This window comes from Sinocyclocheilus grahami, unplaced genomic scaffold (genome assembly GCF_001515645.1).
Source record: "Sinocyclocheilus grahami isolate Dianchi unplaced genomic scaffold, SAMN03320097.WGS_v1.1 scaffold1431.1, whole genome shotgun sequence".
NCBI classification, from domain to species: domain Eukaryota; kingdom Metazoa; phylum Chordata; class Actinopteri; order Cypriniformes; family Cyprinidae; genus Sinocyclocheilus; species Sinocyclocheilus grahami.
In genome coordinates, this window is record NW_015506610.1 from 161,413 (window position 1) to 185,397 (window position 23,985).

General features: G+C 38.7%; 1 protein-coding gene across 2 annotated transcripts in view; it reads left to right on the forward strand.

The window, feature by feature from the left end:
• Positions 1-23,985, forward strand: part of LOC107570246 (box C/D snoRNA protein 1-like) — a 45,136-nt gene that overhangs the window by 1,561 nt on the left and 19,590 nt on the right. Inside the window, exons 3-6 of one of the 2 annotated variants that reach the window (XM_016256455.1) lie at positions 1,951-2,057; positions 2,130-2,218; positions 2,302-2,405; positions 23,206-23,271. In XM_016256455.1, coding sequence (XP_016111941.1) covers positions 1,951-2,057; positions 2,130-2,218; positions 2,302-2,405; positions 23,206-23,271 — 366 coding nt within the window. The remainder of the gene's footprint in view (positions 1-1,950; positions 2,058-2,129; positions 2,219-2,301; positions 2,406-23,205; positions 23,272-23,985) is intronic. The other variant, XM_016256456.1, reaches the window with a different exon arrangement.

Sequence of the window (23,985 nt, forward strand, 5' to 3'; positions counted from 1 at the left end):
CACACTCTCACACACACTCACTCTCACTCACTCACACTCTCTCACACTCTCTCACACACACTCACTCACACTCTCTCACACACACTCACACACTCTCTCACACTCTCTCACACACACACACTCTCTCACACACACACTCACACTCACTCACACTCTCTCACACACACACACGCTCACAGACGCTCTCACACTCACACACACACACATACACACTCTCTCACACACACACTTACACACACTCTCTCACACACACACACACACACACACGCGCTCACACACGCTCACACACTCTCTCACACACACGCTCACACTCACACTCTCTCACACTCACACTCATACACACACTCATACACACACTCTCTCTCACACACACACTCACACACTCTCTCACACGCACACACACACACCTGGCTGTAACTTTACACAGGCTTATTGTACACTATTAATGACAATCAGTGTAATGCTGTTGTGAAGTCTTGCATCACTGTAGTCAGTGTTAATGCTGTGATCAGACCCCTGTTTATAATTGATCTATTATTTAAAGGGACAGTACACCCAAAAATGAAAATAAGACCGTAAGACCTCCGTTCATCTTCAGAACACAAATTAAAGGGGTCATATGATGCGGTTACAAGCTGATTGTGCATAGATAAGATCCCTGAAGTTGCAAAGACTAAAGTCTCAAAACCAAAGAGATATTCTTTATCAAAGTTAAGACTCTGCCACGCCCCCCTAAAACACCTCGTTCTAACACGCCCCCACATATCTACCTCACTATGTGGAAATATTTGCATAATGCTCCCAAATGTTTAGCAAAGAAAGGCGGCGTGGTTTCAGTAACCGCAGTTAGTGTTGAAGCAGCATGTCAGGGAGACGCTGTGTGTTTCTAGGCGAAAGCAAAAGCACTTTATTTGGCCTTCCGAAAGTAGATGCATTTAGGAATCTTTAAGATCACTTACAACAGAACAGCAATGCATTTTATGGACAACCGTTTCGTGAACCTAGGAGGGGAGGTCATTCTGACTTTGCTATGACAATCTGGCGCTTCTGAATCAGCTACTGTTTTGTTATTAGTTTAAGTATTTGCTATTGACTGTTCAAATGCAGAGTTTTGCGCATCGTGTGTGTGTGTGCGTGCGCACGCGCGTGTGTGAGAGGGAGAGAGAGGGAGAGAGAGGGAGAGAGAGGGGGAGAGAGAGAGAGAGAGAGAGAGCACGCATCACATCACTGTGGGGTCAGCTGTCTTAACCGTGGCAAGGTTAAGCTGTCTTCATCACTGTGTCTGTCACGCAACTCTGTTCCCCTTTCGGGCTCTGTCTTTACATTTATTTTGAAAGATGAAGCTCGCGATTATGGTAAGGGGCGTTACATTTCCGACGAGTGCTTGCGGTGTTCGGCCAATCACAATGCACTGGGTCAGCTGGCCAATCAGAGCAGACTGCTTGTCGGAAGGAGGGGCTTTGTAGAAAACGAAGCGTTTGAGAGAGGCGGGGCATAGAGGACCTACAATAATGTACAGTATTTGAAAAATAATGTGTTTTTTGAACATTAAAGCATGTCAACATATTCTGTTACACCAAATACACAAAATAATGATCTTTAAAAAGCATCATATGACCCCTTTAAGATATTTTTGATGAAATCTGAGAGCTCTCTGACTGTAATGTTCCCAGGTCCAGAAATGTCCATAACGTGTAAAGCAGTCCATGTGACTTCAATGGCGCAACTTCAATTCTGAGAAGCTACGAGAATACTTTTTGTGCGCGAAGAAAACAAAAATAACAATTTATTCAACAATTCTTCTCCCCCGAGTTACGTATTCCGCCATTTTGGTGTTAGTACTGCGATCGAACCTCTGAGTTATAATAAGTTTTGACACTTTAATAACAGTACAACTTTCTTTTAATGTGTTTTTAGTGTTGTTGGGTTATTGTTTGGTTTTCTGTGTAGTTTGGCTTGCGTCAAGCAGCACAAGACTCTGTCGGGATGCTGTGGTGTTCGGGACACGACGGCGTTTGTCCCTCTCGCTGAATTGAATGAAATCAGCCTGCTCAGCGGTGAGTAGCCTGTCTGCTCCGTCTTTACAGAAACAGCTGGATGGATGTGATCACTGAGGTGCTGTGGTGTAGATTACAGGTTTCTGGAGGACACGGCTCGACTGTCACAGCAGTCCAACAGAGACGCCGTCATGCTCGGCAGCCATCGACACCTGAAGGAGGTGAGGCCTGTGAAGATCTGTTCCTGATGCACACATCAAAACCAGGTGCAAACATGGGCTCTGTTTCGTCCTGTGTATTTAAGGGCATGTGGATGATCAGAAAAGCCAGAGCAGTCAAAGTCACCCTGAAGTTTCTGCCCAAAGTGTTCAGCAAACACCGGGAGAACCGCACCATCTTCAGAAGAGCGTAAGTCTCCGGGCTTATGAATATTTGTCTTTAGGTTGCATTGAGTTGACTGGGAAGAGTCCCAATATCTGTCCCACGTTCTTATAATGTCAAATATAAAACTAATTCAAGAAATGATTGCGTTAAGATCAATTCTAAGCAGCTCATAAGAAACTTCCTAGATACAAGTTCTCAAATATTCTCTTCAGAACATATTTTATTTCTTAAGTAGATAATAAGAAAATGCCATTAATTTGAAATGAAAAATGTAATATTTGAATAATAATCATTTATTGTCTATTTAATTTAATATATATATATATATATTACTATCTATTATATAACACTTGATTATTAAAGTTCGGTGTGTGCATCATTATGCAGCATTTGTTTTTGTTTTTTTAAAGAAAATTCTAATAATTTAAAATGAAAAATTGTCATAATGATAATTTAGTTTAAAATGATATTTTAATATCTATTTAATGTCTGTATATTCGTTTGTAATACTATTAAGATTGAATATTATTAATATAACAACATGAAATTACTATCTATTATTTAATATCTAATTATTAAAGGGTGTGCGTCATAATCTAGTCATCTTATTTTCTTAAGAAGAAAAATAATTTTACAATTTTAAGAATTATTTTAATAATTAAAAAATTATAAATAATTTATTCATATTTTAATAATAATTTAATATTTGGGTATTTTATACTATTTTACCAAAGACTTGCTTATCAGTTTAATGAAAAACATCTTATCGTATTAATCATAATAAGCCATAATAATCATAAGAAGTCTTGACGGGAAGGACATTCTTAAGAAATGTTTTTGGGAATACAAAATATTCTTAATTTTATTCATAAGTTAGAAAAGAATAAAAAAATACTTTTAGTTGATTTAATTTGATTAATTTGTCCATCTGTCGGTCTATGTATATTTAATATTTATATTTAAAAATAAAAAGTTTTGGTCTTCAGAATGTCTGGTGAATCCGGCCCTTGTGCATTTATGTCAAAAACATGCCGTTTTCATCCCAGTTGTCTGCAGTTCTGCTGTGAGCCACATGGTGGCGCTCTTGCTGAGTGCAGTCAGGACACTGATGTTGAGGGTTTTCGTCTCAGCTGATGATGATAAATGACTTCTGCTTTGGTCCGGCTGACCCACCCTGACCGTTTCTGCTTCTGCTCAATGGGATTCTGTTATTTAATTTGTGTGTTCATTCTATATTTGGAGGCAGAATGGGAGCTGGTGATTGGCTGGCGGCGTTGCTCGGGTGCTTGTGATTGGCTGTAGTGAGCCAGGTTATTAGTGATTGGCTGAATGCTTGTGATTAGTCGAGTGAGTTCCAGGAGCACTGTGATTGGCTGAATGCTTGTGATTGGTCGAGTGAGGTCCAGGAGCACTGTGATTGGCTGAATGGGTTGCCGGGCTGCTTGTGAGTGGCTGTAGTCAGCATGTGTAGTAATTAAATGTTGATAAAACCTAAAAAACATTAATGTGTGGGCAAATTAGAAGTATACTATTGAAATAACAGTATTGTCAATCTCAGCTGTATTTATTGGCATTATATTTAGCAATATTTGGATGATGTTTGAAGTCAACTCAAGTCACATTTATTTATACAGCGCTTTTAACAATACAGATTGTGTCAAAGCAGCTTTACAGTATTAAATAGTAAGATAGTGTCAGTAATGCAAAATTTGCAAAAATGCAATTTTTTATGCAAAAAAATAATAATTTAATGCAAAAAAAAAAACATTGAATTCAGTGATCATCCAGCTCAGTTCAGTTCAAATAGTAGAAGTGGCATTTGCATTAAAATAAAATTTTACCATGAACTGGTGCTGCAGCATATTTGGTTTAGGTTAATTATTTGTTGTTTGCTTGCTTTATTACTGTTCCTGATCGGGTTAAATATTAACACAACAAATAATCAGTGATTTAATGAATCATCAATAACCTTAGCACAAATAGCTTGTGTTATAATCATTTGTAACTTAGCGCTTCACCTGTAATGAAGAATAATCAGAGAAACATACGTCCAGCTGAAAAAAACCTTCTTTTTCCACAGGTCAGGGTCATGCAGAAATTATGAATCACTATATAGTTGACTTCATATTTCTGATGCCTTGTCCCATTTTTATAATTATTTAATGTAGTTGTTTTGGGACAAGTCGCAAGCTTTCAGACTTTTTGATCTGGCAATCTGATTGGCTGTCAGCTTCCTGGAGTGAAGTACCATTTTTTTTTTCAAATTGGTCCATCTGGAAACGAGGCCGTCGTACCAGGTTCACAAAGCAAGAAGTAAGAACAAAGTTTAGCATTTAAGTGGCATCAAGTGTTTTATTTCTCTGAAGTTTGGGATTTTCTGTACTTTGCGCTGTGATTTAAAGTCCCGATGTAACGGAACTAACAACAGATCTGTTCTTCTGAACTGACGTAAATTTATCAAAAAAGAAAAAGGGCGGGGTCTTGGTTCCATCCGTTGGTTGCTGATTGGATGGCGGCAGATCTGAATGCAAGCTTGCAGTCGATTATACGAAAGGGGCGGGGTTTAAGCAAGCGCAATGATTGAAGAAATATGAAATACATCATCACAGAGAAGTCTTATTGACGCGTAGGGTTGCAAAAAGGTGGAACATTTCCAGTAAATTTCGGAAATATTCCAGAAATTTTGGAAACTTTCCAGAATTTTTTTGGAATATTCCAGGGATTTTTTGGAAAGTTTCCGGAAATTTACCAGAAATGTTCCACCCCTTTGCAACCCTATTGACACATCTGTTCTTCCAGTTTGGGACGTAATTTGATCAAAAAACGAAAAAGGGCGGGGTCTTGGTTCCATCTATTGGTTAACGATTGGATGGAGGCAGGTCTGAATGCAAGCTTGTGGTTAATTATACAAAAGGGACAGGGCTTAAGCACACAAAGTGATTGAAGTCTGAAATACGGCATCATAGATTAGTCTTATCAGTTCACTAGAAGGTCAAGTTATGATATTCTTGAAGCCATGATATTTTAATAAAAAACTTGCGAGGTCAAATTTGTAAAATGAATAAACGTCTGTATAGTTAAATCAGTCACAATAAGGTCAACAACATTCAAAATGGTTTCCCATTTTGTGTCAGCTTCATTTTTCTTCTATTTTATTATACAGTAATCAATATCAGATGATCTTGCCCTTAACACTTCATCAGAACAGAGATTGGTTGCTTTACTTGTCAGTCATATGTTCTTTTATTAGTGGGCATGTCTTGACCAAAATAAGCTGCAATGTGGATCAGAACTTATTTGACTGAAAGCGTATGTCAAGCCCTATAGCAGATGTTTATGTACAGTATGTGATGATCCGTATCTAATTACATTAGATACATTAGATACAGATGACATTAAACTGAATCTCATTCATGCACTGGTACGACCGACAGAAGCAGGACAAATGCGGGAGAGAAATCATTTCAGAATGTACCAAGTACACAATATCAGAAGCAGATGTTGAGTAACTGCACATGGTTAGCGACGGGCCAGATACTCGCGGCTCGCCAGGGTCCGTCTGCGACAGTTGTGCTAGCAGCGGGCGTGATGCAGACAATAAAGCCAAGAATGTCTCTCTCTCTTTGTGTTTCATGAAAACGAGCGTTCAGATTCCATGACACACATCGGACGCATGTGGCGCGAACTTGACCGATAGCAGCATGGCGCTTTTCTTGCGTTTGGGTCAAAGTTCACAGCTTCAGTTGTGTCCCAGGATGCTCCTTGTTGGCGTGCTGTTTACTGCTGGAACATGTGTTGTAGATGAAGTTTTACTGCCCCTGAATGAGTCTAAATCACTGTAAAGCTGTTGCGTGTGCTTCCTCTGGAGGATCGCTGTCAGCTCCTTAACAAGCCACTTTGCAGAATTCGCAAATTCTTTAGGAAATGATGAACAGCGTTCGTTTTGGCATCTCGTGGAACGCGGGTGGAACACGGTGTCCATGTGCTTGCTGGGTTTACAGTGGGGACACCCAGGATTTTTCCTGTCTGCTGCTGTGTTTTGCCGTCGCCCGGTGCGGTTGTAGCATCTGGATTTTCTCAGTGTCCTGGTCATTTCATTTCTCTCTGTACTGGCACCATTAATACAGATTAGTACCATTAGACATACCATTAGTAGCCTACGTCATCTCTGTACTGGCTCACCGTTTGAGCGCATACGTGCTGTTACCTTTGGGACGTCCTGTAGAATGACAAATTCATTGCTGAACAGGACACGCTGTTCGATGACTGAGCGCCAGGACTCGCCTGAAGTCATGTTGACTTTTGCAGGTCTCATTACGCTGCTGTTTGGAACAAGTCCTCGTGGGGTTTGGGGCCTTTTTTTGAACAGATTCGGCTGTTACAGCTTATTAATAAGTACACTACTAATGGGGAAGTTGTGGCCTAATAGTTGGACTCGTAACCCAAAGGTTGTGAGTTCGAGTCTCAGGTCCGGTAGGGATTGTAGGTGGGGGGAGTGAATGTACAGCGCTCTCTCCCACCTTCAATACCACGACTGAGGTGCCCTTGAGCAAGGCACCGAACCCCAACTGCTCCCCGGGTGCCGCAGCATAAATGGCTGCCCACTGCTCCGGGTGTGTGTTCACAGTGTGTGTGTGCACTTAGGATGGGTTAAATGCAGAGCACTAATTCCTAGCATGGGCAACCATACTTGGTCACATGTCATGTCACTTTACATTTTTTAAACTTTTTTTTTTGGTCCGGCTGACCCACCCTGACCGTTTCTGCTTCTGCTCAATGGGATTCTGTTATTTAATTTGTGTGTTCATTCTATATTTGGAGGCAGAATGGGAGCTGGTGATTGGCTGGCGGCGTTGCTCGGGTGCTTGTGATTGGCTGTAGTGAGCCAGGTTATTAGTGATTGGCTGAATGCTTGTGATTAGTCGAGTGAGTTCCAGGAGCACTGTGATTGGCTGAATGGGTTGCCGGGCTGCTTGTGAGTGGCTGTAGTCAGCATGTGTAGTAATTAAATGTTGATAAAACCTAAAAAACATTAATGTGTGGGCAAATTAGAAGTATACTATTGAAATAACAGTATTGTCAATCTCAGCTGTATTTATTGGCATTATATTTAGCAATATTTGGATAATGATGTTTGAAGTCAACTCAAGTCACATTTATTTATACAGCGCTTTTAACAATACAGATTGTGTCAAAGCAGCTTTACAGTATTAAATAGTAAGATAGTGTCAGTAATGCAAAATTTGCAAAAATGCAATTTTTTATGCAAAAAAATAATAATTTAATGCAAAAAAAAAACAACATTGAATTCAGTGATCATCCAGCTCAGTTCAGTTCAAATAGTAGAAGTGGCATTTGCATTAAAATAAAATTTTACCATGAACTGGTGCTGCAGCATATTTGGTTTAGGTTAATTATTTGTTGTTTGCTTGCTTTATTACTGTTCCTGATCGGGTTAAATATTAACACAACAAATAATCAGTGATTTAATGAATCATCAATAACCTTAGCACAAATAGCTTGTGTTATAATCATTTGTAACTTAGCGCTTCACCTGTAATGAAGAATAATCAGAGAAACATACGTCCAGCTGAAAAAAACCTTCTTTTTCCACAGGTCAGGGTCATGCAGAAATTATGAATCACTATATAGTTGACTTCATATTTCTGATGCCTTGTCCCATTTTTATAATTATTTAATGTAGTTGTTTTGGGACAAGTCGCAAGCTTTCAGACTTTTTGATCTGGCAATCTGATTGGCTGTCAGCTTCCTGGAGTGAAGTACCATTTTTTTTTTCAAATTGGTCCATCTGGAAACGAGGCCGTCGTACCAGGTTCACAAAGCAAGAAGTAAGAACAAAGTTTAGCATTTAAGTGGCATCAAGTGTTTTATTTCTCTGAAGTTTGGGATTTTCTGTACTTTGCGCTGTGATTTAAAGTCCCGATGTAACGGAACTAACAACAGATCTGTTCTTCTGAACTGACGTAAATTTATCAAAAAAGAAAAAGGGCGGGGTCTTGGTTCCATCCGTTGGTTGCTGATTGGATGGCGGCAGATCTGAATGCAAGCTTGCAGTCGATTATACGAAAGGGGCGGGGTTTAAGCAAGCGCAATGATTGAAGAAATATGAAATACATCATCACAGAGAAGTCTTATTGACGCGTAGGGTTGCAAAAAGGTGGAACATTTCCAGTAAATTTCGGAAATATTCCAGAAATTTTGGAAACTTTCCAGAATTTTTTTGGAATATTCCAGGGATTTTTTGGAAAGTTTCCGGAAATTTACCAGAAATGTTCCACCCCTTTGCAACCCTATTGACACATCTGTTCTTCCAGTTTGGGACGTAATTTGATCAAAAAACGAAAAAGGGCGGGGTCTTGGTTCCATCTATTGGTTAACGATTGGATGGAGGCAGGTCTGAATGCAAGCTTGTGGTTAATTATACAAAAGGGACAGGGCTTAAGCACACAAAGTGATTGAAGTCTGAAATACGGCATCATAGATTAGTCTTATCAGTTCACTAGAAGGTCAAGTTATGATATTCTTGAAGCCATGATATTTTAATAAAAAACTTGCGAGGTCAAATTTGTAAAATGAATAAACGTCTGTATAGTTAAATCAGTCACAATAAGGTCAACAACATTCAAAATGGTTTCCCATTTTGTGTCAGCTTCATTTTTCTTCTATTTTATTATACAGTAATCAATATCAGATGATCTTGCCCTTAACACTTCATCAGAACAGAGATTGGTTGCTTTACTTGTCAGTCATATGTTCTTTTATTAGTGGGCATGTCTTGACCAAAATAAGCTGCAATGTGGATCAGAACTTATTTGACTGAAAGCGTATGTCAAGCCCTATAGCAGATGTTTATGTACAGTATGTGATGATCCGTATCTAATTACATTAGATACATTAGATACAGATGACATTAAACTGAATCTCATTCATGCACTGGTACGACCGACAGAAGCAGGACAAATGCGGGAGAGAAATCATTTCAGAATGTACCAAGTACACAATATCAGAAGCAGATGTTGAGTAACTGCACATGGTTAGCGACGGGCCAGATACTCGCGGCTCGCCAGGGTCCGTCTGCGACAGTTGTGCTAGCAGCGGGCGTGATGCAGACAATAAAGCCAAGAATGTCTCTCTCTCTTTGTGTTTCATGAAAACGAGCGTTCAGATTCCATGACACACATCGGACGCATGTGGCGCGAACTTGACCGATAGCAGCATGGCGCTTTTCTTGCGTTTGGGTCAAAGTTCACAGCTTCAGTTGTGTCCCAGGATGCTCCTTGTTGGCGTGCTGTTTACTGCTGGAACATGTGTTGTAGATGAAGTTTTACTGCCCCCGAATGTGTCTAAATCACTGTAAAGCTGTTGCGTGTGCGTCCTCTGGAGGATCGCTGTCAGCTCCTTAACAAGCCACTTTGCAGAATTCGCAAATTCTTTAGGAAATGATGAACAGCGTTCGTTTTGGCATCTCGTGGAACGCGGGTGGAACACGGTGTCCATGTGCTTGCTGGGTTTACAGTGGGGACACCCAGGATTTTTCCTGTCTGCTGCTGTGTTTTGCCGTCGCCCGGTGCGGTTGTAGCATCTGGATTTTCTCAGTGTCCTGGTCATTTCATTTCTCTCTGTACTGGCACCATTAATACAGATTAGTACCATTAGACATACCATTAGTAGCCTACGTCATCTCTGTACTGGCTCACCGTTTGAGCGCATACGTGCTGTTACCTTTGGGACGTCCTGTAGAATGACAAATTCATTGCTGAACAGGACACGCTGTTCGATGACTGAGCGCCAGGACTCGCCTGAAGTCATGTTGACTTTTGCAGGTCTCATTACGCTGCTGTTTGGAACAAGTCCTCGTGGGGTTTGGGGCCTTTTTTTGAACAGATTCGGCTGTTACAGCTTATTAATAAGTACACTACTAATGGGGAAGTTGTGGCCTAATAGTTGGACTCGTAACCCAAAGGTTGTGAGTTCGAGTCTCAGGTCCGGTAGGGATTGTAGGTGGGGGGAGTGAATGTACAGCGCTCTCTCCCACCTTCAATACCACGACTGAGGTGCCCTTGAGCAAGGCACCGAACCCCAACTGCTCCCCGGGTGCCGCAGCATAAATGGCTGCCCACTGCTCCGGGTGTGTGTTCACAGTGTGTGTGTGCACTTAGGATGGGTTAAATGCAGAGCACTAATTCCTAGCATGGGCAACCATACTTGGTCACATGTCATGTCACTTTACATTTTTTAAACTTTTTTTTTAAAGATACTGTGATTGCTATTTGCCTGTGCAAAACTGACCAGCTCAATTCTAAATTGCTTTGGGTGGTTGCCAGGGCGTTGCTATGCAGATTATATATCCTGAATGAGTCTAGAATCACTCGATCAAAAGCACAGGTGAGGAAGCCGCAGAAACAAGTAATCTCATATCGCATATGCATATGAAAAATAATGCGATCATCAACACTAACGGCATATAAATGAAAACTGCCTAATGCTACAGAGTGAAATGTTGATCCAGGAAGTGATAAAGGACTGTGCAAGCTTTAGGGGGGGATGATGGATGATCTACTGCATCTTTGTTTTGATAATATTACTGAATATGGTCCAGATGTAGTATTTGATAAAAAATGAAACCTACCTACATTCAAGTGTTGATAAAAAAGAATGCTTGAAGCTAGAATAAAATAGGTTTTGTTTTGTTGTTGTTTAAAAGTAGAGGGTCTGTTCTTTATTTTGATGTATTGCATGTTCGGATATTCATACAACTAAATATTCTAGGGGCCATGAAATTTCAGTGAAACTCATCAAAAATGCTGGCGGTGGCTGGCAACTTTTTTCAAAAACGCTGGCGGGGAAAGAGTTAATTTTGCATAATAGGTGCCCTTTAAAACATTTAACAGTTGTGGGTTCAACATTTTTATTTTCTTTCTTGGGTTAGTTATGTCAGCTTCTTGCCTCTGTGCCCAAATGGTCAAAACGTCATAAAGTGCATAAACTTGTGAATTTTGTCTATGAAATATGTTTATGAGTATATCAAGCTTTTCCATACAGATTTTACTTATAGCGATGCTTGACTTGGCAAGCATTACTAATAGGCAACTGTGTACTGTTTTAATGCATTTAATGCTTTGACCTGCTATTCAACCTGTTGCTGTTCTCAGATGTCGACTGCATCTACTGTATCTGTGTGCTGCAAATAAATGCTATTGGTAAATTGAACAGCTGGGACACGGTTATATTTCCAACCGCCTGTTTCTGTTCATAATGTTTTCCTGTGAGTGACATAATAAAATTCCTGATAATACTCAACCACAGCTCTGGGGTGCCTGTTACTCAAGCATCTTTTTGAAATGACTCTCTTATAAGGCCATCTGATTTAACCTGAACTGTGCTGTTTGTTGGTTTTCAGAGTCTGTTAATTGTTTACATTGATTAAACATTTGTGCTCAACGCACATTGTTTCATTCACCATACTATGTTGTTTTTAATGTCAAATACTTAAATTTACCCAATTACTTTAATCAATATTTTAAGCAAAATTTGTCAATAACTATAGACTGTTTAAAATTCTATCTAAATTATACAAAACAGGAGCTGCAATATTATGACAAAAATCATTATTAAAGACTATAGCTCTTTATATTGTAATAAGGATTATTAATATTGATATAGAAAACAATGTTTTTGCTACGTTCACATTCTGGCTTCACAGACAAACATGTTGGTCCATGACGTTAGTCTAGTCTAGCACAAGTTATGCAAAAACTCCCGTTATAATCACAGAAGCTATGAAATGAATCTTTTATTTACATCGTGTCTGCACTGTGTTGTTAATGATGAGGAAATTCGCGAGTGTGCACACTCACACGACAGCTGTAATACATTGTTTAATTGTGCAGGGGCATTTTTTGCCCCTTTGTATTGAATTTATGGGGCATTTTTGTTAATTTTCATGGCATTTTTGGTCTGAGTGCGTGTGCTTGTCTGCAGCCAAGCCTATGGCTCTGATTGAACCTGAACTCTGCTGTTTGTTGGTTTTCTTAATCTGTTCGTTGTTTACATTGATTAACCTTCTGTGTTCTGCATTGAGCAAAACTTGTGTGTTTCAGTACCAGTTCAGATCAACACAAGCCGTTTAATGCAAGACTTAAATTTGCCACAAACTCTCCAGACTGGGCTAAAACAAAGTCAGTTTGAGCTCTTGGATCTGCGTTGATAACTCTGTTCCTCAAGCATCTTTACAGTACTCGATGTCCTTTGGCTTCTGCAGCATGGACAGCCTGAGAAAAGATCTGGACGTGACCGATCAGTTGGAGCTGTAGCTGAGGGCTAACCAGGTGTTGTGAAAGCTAAGACAGCACTTTATGATTTTTCCTCGCCCAGGGCCTACAACAGGTGAATAAGCGGGATGACCTGAGCTCATCGCTGAAGAATCCTTATCTCCTTCTGTATTCCAGCATCATTATGAACAACAAAACCTGTGCGGATGGTGATTAGACAGCTCGCCTCTTTTCGTTTTATATTTTGTGTGTCCCAATTTTGGAGCCTCTAAACTAGGGCTGCACGATATTGGAAAAAATTCACATTGCGATATTATTATGATTTTTTTATGCGATTTATATATTGCGATATGAAGTTGCCAGGGCGTTGCTATGCAGATTATATATCCTGAATGAGTCTAGAATCACTCGATCAAAAGCACAGGTGAGGAAGCCGCAGAAACAAGTAATCTCATATCGCATATGCATATGAAAAATAATGCGATCATCAACACTAACGGCATATAAATGAAAACTGCCTAATGCTACAGAGTGAAATGTTGATCCAGGAAGTGATAAAGGACTGTGCAAGCTTTAGGGGGGGATGATGGATGATCTACTGCATCTTTGTTTTGATAATATTACTGAATATGGTCCAGATGTAGTATTTGATAAAAAATGAAACCTACCTACATTCAAGTGTTGATAAAAAAGAATGCTTGAAGCTAGAATAAAATAGGTTTTGTTTTGTTGTTGTTTAAAAGTAGAGGGTCTGTTCTTTATTTTGATGTATTGCATGTTCGGATATTCATACAACTAAATATTCTAGGGGCCATGAAATTTCAGTGAAACTCATCAAAAATGCTGGCGGTGGCTGGCAACTTTTTTCAAAAACGCTGGCGGGGAAAGAGTTAATTTTGCATAATAGGTGCCCTTTAAAACATTTAACAGTTGTGGGTTCAACATTTTTATTTTCTTTCTTGGGTTAGTTATGTCAGCTTCTTGCCTCTGTGCCCAAATGGTCAAAACGTCATAAAGTGCATAAACTTGTGAATTTTGTCTATGAAATATGTTTATGAGTATATCAAGCTTTTCCATACAGATTTTACTTATAGCGATGCTTGACTTGGCAAGCATTACTAATAGGCAACTGTGTACTGTTTTAATGCATTTAATGCTTTGACCTGCTATTCAACCTGTTGCTGTTCTCAGATGTCGACTGCATCTACTGTATCTGTGTGCTGCAAATAAATGCTATTGGTAAATTGAACAGCTGGGACACGGTTATATTTCCAACCGCCTGTTTCTGTTCATAATGTTTTCCTGTGAGTGACATAATAAAATTCCTGATAATACTCAACCACAGCTCTGGGGTGCCTGTTACTCAAGCATCTTTTTGAAATGACTCTCTTATAAGGCCATCTGATTTAACCTGAACTGTGCTGTTTGTTGGTTTTCAGAGTCTGTTAATTGTTTACATTGATTAAACATTTGTGCTCAACGCACATTGTTTCATTCACCATACTATGTTGTTTTTAATGTCAAATACTTAAATTTACCCAATTACTTTAATCAATATTTTAAGCAAAATTTGTCAATAACTATAGACTGTTTAAAATTCTATCTAAATTATACAAAACAGGAGCTGCAATATTATGACAAAAATCATTATTAAAGACTATAGCTCTTTATATTGTAATAAGGATTATTAATATTGATATAGAAAACAATGTTTTTGCTACGTTCACATTCTGGCTTCACAGACAAACATGTTGGTCCATGACGTTAGTCTAGTCTAGCACAAGTTATGCAAAAACTCCCGTTATAATCACAGAAGCTATGAAATGAATCTTTTATTTACATCGTGTCTGCACTGTGTTGTTAATGATGAGGAAATTCGCGAGCGTGCACACTCACACGACAGCTGTAATACATTGTTTAATTGTGCAGGGGCATTTTTTGCCCCTTTGTATTGAATTTATGGGGCATTTTTGTTAATTTTCATGGCATTTTTGGTCTGAGAGTGCGTGTGCTTGTCTGCAGCCAAGCCTATGGCTCTGATTGAACCTGAACTCTGCTGTTTGTTGGTTTTCTTAATCTGTTCGTTGTTTACATTGATTAACCTTCTGTGTTCTGCATTGAGCAAAACTTGTGTGTTTCAGTACCAGTTCAGATCAACACAAGCCGTTTAATGCAAGACTTAAATTTGCCACAAACTCTCCAGACTGGGCTAAAACAAAGTCAGTTTGAGCTCTTGGATCTGCGTTGATAACTCTGTTCCTCAAGCATCTTTACAGTACTCGATGTCCTTTGGCTTCTGCAGCATGGACAGCCTGAGAAAAGATCTGGACGTGACCGATCAGTTGGAGCTGTAGCTGAGGGCTAACCAGGTGTTGTGAAAGCTAAGACAGCACTTTATGATTTTTCCTCGCCCAGGGCCTACAACAGGTGAATAAGCGGGATGACCTGAGCTCATCGCTGAAGAATCCTTATCTCCTTCTGTATTCCAGCATCATTATGAACAACAAAACCTGTGCGGATGGTGATTAGACAGCTCGCCTCTTTTCGTTTTATATTTTGTGTGTCCCAATTTTGGAGCCTCTAAACTAGGGCTGCACGATATTGGAAAAAATTCACATTGCGATATTATTATGATTTTTTTATGCGATTTATATATTGCGATATGAAAAAAAAAATCAGATGACTTCAATAGCTCTATTTGGAAAAAAATAATCTATGATTGGGGTGATTTTGTCGGCAAGTAAATTACAAGCATAGATAAATAACAGAACAAAGATACAAATGAAATAAACAGTGCTTTATATTTTTCAGGTAAGTCTAACAGTATTCAGGTAAAGAAATTAATAATCTAATGTAAAATAACACTGCATATATATAGTTCTCACTATAAATTCAATCTAATAAATCTGTGTTAAAGCTACAAAAGTGAATTTTCTTTGTGTTTTATTGAGGACTCTCTTCCTTTTCCTGTTACGGCTGACCCCTAGCGTTCGTAACAACTTAAGATTGGTTTTGTGGTCCAGGGTCACATATTTCACTCCTAATAGTCTTATTTATAAACGCAATCTATCTCTTTAACCAGAACTTTTTTTACAATCATGACTGTAAACGAAAACAGCATTCAGTCTCCGTCACTCTCTCTTATTCTAAAACTGCCAGCAGGTGGCGGCACATTTTAAAGAGTGCGTCATTGAATTACTTAGTCAAGTGATTTGTTCTAAAAAGCTATTTCACTTAGGGACGGAGTGAGTGAATGTTTTTATGAGTTGTCGTGTCATAGTTTGTTAAAAAATGCAGATTCATTCAGGAACAAATCAGAAACTGTTGCTTTGAGACTTTCAATGGCTCTACTGTTTGAAACTGTTTTCGTTGACAAAATAGAGGAAAGCAGTCATGATTGTTATAATATTAATATTGTCTAAAATGTAAAGCACCTGATACTAACTACTACTTTACTGAACTGTTCTATGAATACAGTATTACTTTACAAACGTGCTGCTGATATTCGGGAAAACAGTTCAATCTTCTTTTTACTCAGTCACAGGGATAGCTGGATGTCTTTGTTTATATTAGGGATTTCCTGGAAAGTCATGGGTTTTATTACTTCTGTGACGCATATGTGGAGTTTATGCGCAAGAGCGCCCTCTGGCTTCAAGTATGAATGAAACAGACATTACATTATGCGTGTGCTCACAACACCCTATTTTTGGTAAAAATAGGAAACATAATACTTCTCTCTAAAGAAACAGGAGGGTGTTTTGTCTCTCAGTGGATGCATATGAATTATCGTCATTGATATCCTCATTGACAGCTTGAGAAAAGATCTGGACGTGATCGATCAGTTGGGAGCTGTAGCTGAGGGCTAACCAGGTGTTGTGAAAGCTAAGACAGCACTTTATGATTTTTCCTCGCCCAGGGCCTACAACAGGTGAATAAGCGGGATGACCTGAGCTCATCGCTGAAGAATCCTTATCTCCTTCTGTATTCCAGCATCATTATGAACAACAAAACCTGTGCGGATGGTGATTAGACAGCTCGCCTCTTTTCGTTTTATATTTTGTGTGTCCCAATTTTGGAGCCTCTAAACTAGGGCTGCACGATATTGGAAAAAATTCACATTGCGATATTATTATGATTTTTTTATGCGATTTATATATTGCGATATGAAAAAAAAAAATCAGATGACTTCAATAGCTCTATTTGGAAAAAAATAATCTATGATTGGGGTGATTTTGTCGGCAAGTAAATTACAAGCATAGATAAATAACAGAACAAAGATACAAATGAAATAAACAGTGCTTTATATTTTTCAGGTAAGTCTAACAGTATTCAGGTAAAGAAATTAATAATCTAATGTAAAATAACACTGCATATATATAGTTCTCACTATAAATTCAATCTAATAAATCTGTGTTAAAGCTACAAAAGTGAATTTTCTTTGTGTTTTATTGAGGACTCTCTTCCTTTTCCTGTTACGGCTGACCCCTAGCGTTCGTAACAATACCCGTGCAACTTAAGATTGGTTTTGTGGTCCAGGGTCACATATTTCACTCCTAATAGTCTTATTTATAAACGCAATCTATCTCTTTAACCAGAACTTTTTTTACAATCATGACTGTAAACGAAAACAGCATTCAGTCTCCGTCACTCTCTCTTATTCTAAAACTGCCAGCAGGTGGCGGCAAATTTTAAAGAGTGCGTCATTGAATTACTTAGTCAAGTGATTTGTTCTAAAAAGCTATTTCACTTAGGGACGGAGTGAGTGAATGTTTTTATGAGTTGTCGTGTCATAGTTTGTTAAAAAATGGAACAAAAGGAACAAATCAGAAACTGTTGCTTTGAGACTTTCAATGGCTCTACTGTTTGAAACTGTTTTCGTTGACAAAATAGAGGAAAGCAGTCATGATTGTTATAATATTAATATTGTCTAAAATGTAAAGCACCTGATACTAACTACTACTTTACTGAACTGTTCTATGAATACAGTATTACTTTACAAACGTGCTGCTGATATTCGGGAAAACAGTTCAATCTTCTTTTTACTCAGTCACAGGGATAGCTGGATGTCTTTGTTTATATTAGGGATTTCCTGGAAAGTCATGGGTTTTATTACTTCTGTGACGCATATGTGGAGTTTATGCGCAAGAGCGCCCTCTGGCTTCAAGTATGAATGAAACAGACATTACATTATGCGTGTGCTCACAACACCCTATTTTTGGTAAAAATAGGAAACATAATACTTCTCTCTAAAGAAACAGGAGGGTGTTTTGTCTCTCAGTGGATGCATATGAATTATCGTCATTGATATCCTCATTGACAGCTTGAGAAAAGATCTGGACGTGATCGATCAGTTGGGAGCTGTAGCTGAGGGCTAACCAGGTGTTGTGAAAGCTAAGACAGCACTTTATGATTTTTCCTCGCCCAGGGCCTACAACAGGTGAATAAGCGGGATGACCTGAGCTCATCGCTGAAGAATCCTTATCTCCTTCTGTATTCCAGCATCATTATGAACAACAAAACCTGTGCGGATGGTGATTCGAAAGCTCACTTATATTTTGTGTGAAATAGATGAGTTAGATGAGTCTTGTTTTCTGAGAAATGGTTCAAAATTGGGCATCAAAAAAGAACTTAATTTAAACTGAAAACTAGTTCATTTTTCTGACCCCATTGGCAGATTTTTTTTTCTAAACACTATAAACCCTTAATTTTGAACAATTTGTAAAAACGGTTTCTTAGGTTGTTGGTGGTGGTTTCTAGGGCGTTACTATGGAGTTGCTAAGGTGTTCTGATTGATTGATGCAATGTGCTTGCTAGGAGGTGTTCTTGATCATTGCTTCAGTTAGGGCTGGGTGATTTCCCCGATTTTGATTAATTCGAATTTAATGTTTTGCAAATTTGCACCAATTTTATTTTTAGAAATCGAGGAATCGCAATTTTGAATAGAAATATTACCTATTCAATTATTACCTAATCAATAGTTGATAACAGTAAAGCGAAAAGAACAATCGAACCGCATGTCGGCGCACGTGATTAACCGCTCGTGTGACGCGCTTTGTGAAGGACCATAAATATGCAGAATGCGCTTTTGTGTTGACGGGATGTGACGCGGGCAGTGGAATAGGAAAAACATGCAAGAAGATGGGAGTGAACTTCTTTTAACTTGAGCGCCGTGTTTTTAGACTGCCGTTTCATGCGTGAGACAACAGTCAAACACGTCCATGTTTACATAGAAAAAACGATGAAAAAGCAGCGCAATCAAATAAAAAAAACCTGTAAAGCATCATGTTGACAGGCTGAAAGCTTTTTTGTTTTTACAGAACAGTTAGTCTACTGGTGTTATACCTTCAGTAATTTTGAATTTGAATTACCTTGACTTTTGAGATTTTTTATTTCTAAACACATATGTATAAGACAAGTTTGTACAATATGTAGTTGTAGTTCATGCATATTTTCTGCAAAGATATTTAACAAGTGATTTGTTTAACATTTATCATGTTGACAACTTCATGTGTGCTGCACTTGGAATAGAATTTTCTTTAACTAGAGGGTTATTAAAGAAAAAGTTACTTGAATCATGTTGTAGTTACATTTTCAAGTTGACTAGTTAAAAATCGTAAAAAAAATCGAGAATCGGTCAAACGTTCTGGAAAAATCGAGATTAAAATTTTTGCCAAATTGCCCAGCCCTAGCTTCAGTGTTACTAAGCAATTGCTTGGTTGGAGTGGTGGTTTCCAGGACATTACTATGCCGTTGCTAAGGTGTTGATTGATTGTTGATGTGTTAATATGTGGTTGCTAGAGTGTTCTGGGTGGTTACTTGGATGTTACCAGAGCTGTTGAGTTGCGACATGCTTTGATCTCGCCGCCATGCGGTCACATGGTTCATGGAACTCAATAGGTCCAAACAACTCTGCGCTGTCAGTATGTTTGAATGTGTTTAAGTAGGATAGACAGCAGTTTCACTATATTTTCAGCAATTTTGAGTAATTATTAGTGCATAATGTGCATTGACTGTGTTGATGATAACTACTGTGACTACGCTTTATAATTAGGTTGGGTAGCGTTCACATTTTAACCGGCATCGGTACCTAAAATTTGGTGCCAGTACCCAATGGTACCTTTTTCTTGGTACTTTACTCTGTGTAATAACAAAAAAATGTTTTTTTGTTATTACAAAAAATATGTCCCAAATGGTCAAAACACGTCATAAAGTGCATATACTTTTCTCGCTGTCTTATTTCTATACGAATATAAAGTTATATAAGATTTTAGATGCTTGACTTAGCAAATATTAATAATAAGCAACCGTGCTGTTTCTTCTCTCTCAGATAAGTATGTTCACAAGGGTTTTAACGAATTTGAATACCTTTAACGCCTTAAGCCCTGTTCACACCAAGAACAATATCTATAAAGATAATGATATTGGCATCCACACCAGCGGACAATATCGTCTGTTTATTCTAAGCGCACGCACGTCTGCCACTTTAAGTTCTTGAGCTCGTTACAGCAGGATTGATTCTGATTGGGTGTCAATGTTTGTATCGTTCATCAGCTGGAAAATCGTTCTGAAAGGGATTCCAACGATATCGTTTCTCTGTGTCTTTATCATTATAGCTATGGTGTGGACTCTGCTATTCTTTAATACTGAGAACGATTTTTAGAACTATATCTTTATCGTTATCTTTATAGTTAGCGTCCTTGGTGTGAATGGGCCTTTAACCTGCTAGATTTCTTAGACACAGATTACATAGTTTGTTTTTTCTGGCTCCATTGGTAGATATTCATTTTAATCAATTTCTCAGCAAGCAGGAATTATATATTATGATATTTTGGATCCTTAAGTATCTTGATTTAAGAGTACTTGGTCATTTCTACTAGAAAGCAAGCCAAAAATGTTGAGAAAGAAAATCCCTTTTTCCATTAGAGTAAAAAAAAATACAAGTTTCCATTGGAGGCGTAACAATGCCTTTGCACCTGGTATTCCGGGCCTTTTCCACCACGCCTCCACCCTGAGCTGCAGCGGGCCACCAAGCCCGAGCAAACCCATAAACTCCTTTGCCTGGAGGGAGCGTCTTTACACCTGCGAAAGAAACACTCCTCCACCGCGGCGCTGCCCACCTCAGGCTGGAAACTGAGTCCCAACTCTCCTGCCAGAACCTTCATATCTGATCTCGCATCTGAAGAATGCGTTTCGGAGGAGCTGATAAAATGTTTTGGTTGTGAAACAGTGCCATCTGGTTTGGTGTGCACGCTCAAGTCCTGGCGAAAGCTCTTTCTGGGATTGGCACACGGGGTTGGATGGAAGCAGATGAGCTGGCAGATGATAGGCATGTCAGTGATTCTTCTCATCTTAGTCATGTGATTCGTGACATATGTAGCAAATAAGTCGGCGCTGAGTGTTTTATTTCACCTTTGCAGCATTTTGACTCATGCAAAGTTAAACAAGAGACATGTAATGTTAAGAGCTCATCAAACAAACAGTCATGGTGTTAAAATCTGCCGGATGAGCTGCGATTCAGTGCAACAGTCTGATTCCAGAAGTAAAATTCTATGCTTTCCCCCTTTTTTATTCAAAATTTCAATAACTTATAAACAGACTTACCATAAGCTCTTAGGTTGACAAACCTAAGACAAAGACAAATGTATATATGTGTGTGTATGTATATGTATGTATGCATGTATATTAGGGCTGTCAAAATGACTGAAAAACTAAATTTGAATTTTCCACTTAAATATGATCATTTCAAATTTAAAAGGCATAATTTCAGTTAGGAGGAAAAAAGCTTTTGGCTTCTCTCTGAGGCCACAAGAGGGCGCATCGAGCAAAATATTATGCACTTTTCTTCAAAGCGTAATAAAATAACACGTCTATCTTTGAAAAAAGTGCATAATGTTTAAAATAATGTTTATAAACCATATATAATTAATAAAGTTGCTTAAACAATTAGAAAAAAACAGCACCATGCATGTATGTATAGCTTAATACAAAGGACCGAAAACCAATCACAAAGAGTAGGCTACTTTCTTCATTTTAAAACATGAGATACAGTGGGATGGGGGAAAACCGCCATAAAGTGTTGAGACATGTTTTTTCAAAGTTGAACTTACATTAATTTGACATGGCTTTCTAAACATGCCGCTCTTTTGTGTGAGACGTGAGTGCAACGCTGATAGATGCCCCGCTAGAAAATGTGATAAATATGCGTTCTGTGTGAACGACTTGGTTTCAGTTTCGCCGTAAGCAACATCTTCGCTACACTGATGCTCTCGTTTCATCATAACAGTGGAAACTAATCCCGTATTTTCTAATAATATTACCAAGGTGCAACATGTATATTGAAAATAGCAGAGAACCTAGGACAGATCCTTGTGGCACTCCATACTTTACTGGTGATAATTGAGATGACTCCCCATTTAAATAAACAAAGTGGTAGCGATCGGACAGGTAGGATCTAAACCATCTTAAAGCCTGTCCTTGAATACCTGTATAGTTTTGTAATCGATCTATAAGTATGTCATGATCTATGGTGTCGAACGCAGCACTAAGATCAAGTAAAACTAGCAATGAGATGCAGCCTTGGTCTGACGCAAGAAGATTTGTATTCTATTAGTGTGACAAGTTGCATTGAATATTGATCGATCGTTGCAGTTACGTTGGTTGGCAACCATTAGACATCCTCCAATTACTGAGTGTTCATACCGACTGTGATTTAATTATCCCATTTATAGTTTCTGCTTGGCATCATTGCTCATTTGCATGAAATCGGTCTCCGCTCAACTGAGTTGCGAAGCAGATCTCGTGGCTTATTGCTTCAACCTGAATTGGATAAACTGCAGTGAGTCTTCAGCAGATGCAGCTGGCACAGAGGGTGGGATCCTGCCCAGCCAAATCACAGCACTCCGGGGGCTTGTATTTCTTCTGTTCATCCTCATATTGAAGCCGAACAGTGCCAGGATGGCACTGACAGAGCCAAGCTTGACTCAATCGAATGCTGATGTGTGTTGCATTAAGAACATAAAACTCTTAGCAGCAGCTGTGGAAGCGGTCAGCGCTGTTTCATGTTCTTTGGATCTAGTAAAGAAAGCCTTAATTTTTTTTGTCTGTGCTCAGCTCCAGGCTTTCAGCCAGCTGAATTGTCGTCATCATAACTGTAATGCCCAGGATCGATTCGCTCCCTCCAAACGCACACCTTCTCGATTACATTAGCAACACTGGCCCATCAACGCACCAACATGTTGTTCCAGTAAATAGCGACGTTTGATGCCAGACAGGCCTGTGCTTCTGTCCACCATTGACTGTCGTACATACTGATGCTGATGATCAGAGTTTCCTAACTGGAAAAACACATTTGCTGTTGGCTGTCAAACTAAACTTCTAGGAAAAAAGCAACAGCCTTTCTGTTAGAACATCTCATCGATCTGATTATTGCTCTGATGTGAGTCAGTCACTCCGGAGCGGGACATATAGTGCAGTATGCGGTCCGGATGGTGTTCTGGGAAGCTTAACTCAGTTTTCTGGTTTTGTTCCTGCAGGGAAGGACGATTCTACTGGCATCTGAAGATCCATTTTCCTCAGAGCGACGCGGTTTATTCAGAGAGGTATAAAAGCCCTTCTCTTCTCTAGTGTTTTAAAAGTATTTATTTGGCGCTTTGAGGATTCTGTGATTTCCATGATGCAGAAAACGCGGATGGAATCGCAGAAACTAGTCATAATAGTATAATGCAGATTTGCAGTTAATTGATTACTAAAATTTAATTTAACAATTAAAATGGAATCCAGAAAAATTTAAATGGAAAACATGGAATTTGGGAAAAAATAAAACATGATTTTCGAGGAAATAAAAATTTTGTTACGCTATAGTTGTGCCCCAAATTGTTATTTTTGTTAAACGTTTAATTAATACATTTTAATTCATCGTTTTTAATTATTTTAGTAATCAATTAATTTATAATTCAACCATTACAATTAAATAAAACTGGGATTTGGGAATTTTTTTTTACTAATAATGTCATGACAAGCCAATAGTTCATAAAAAATGGAAAATCCTTAAGGATTCACTCTCTCAACCATCATAATGACCTTTATATCATTCCAAATCCATGAAGTCCTAGATGTTTTGAAGAACATTTCAGAGTAAAAAAAAACATCTCAAGCTCCTGATGAGTAGTTCATTTGATAAATGGCAAGCAGAATGGGAAAAATGTCAAAATGACAAATGGTTTGAAATAAATCGTGTGGTGGGAGAAATGTGAAATCCAGACATGACTAAGTTGTGGATAGAAGGTTTACTATAAGCCATATTACACTGACTC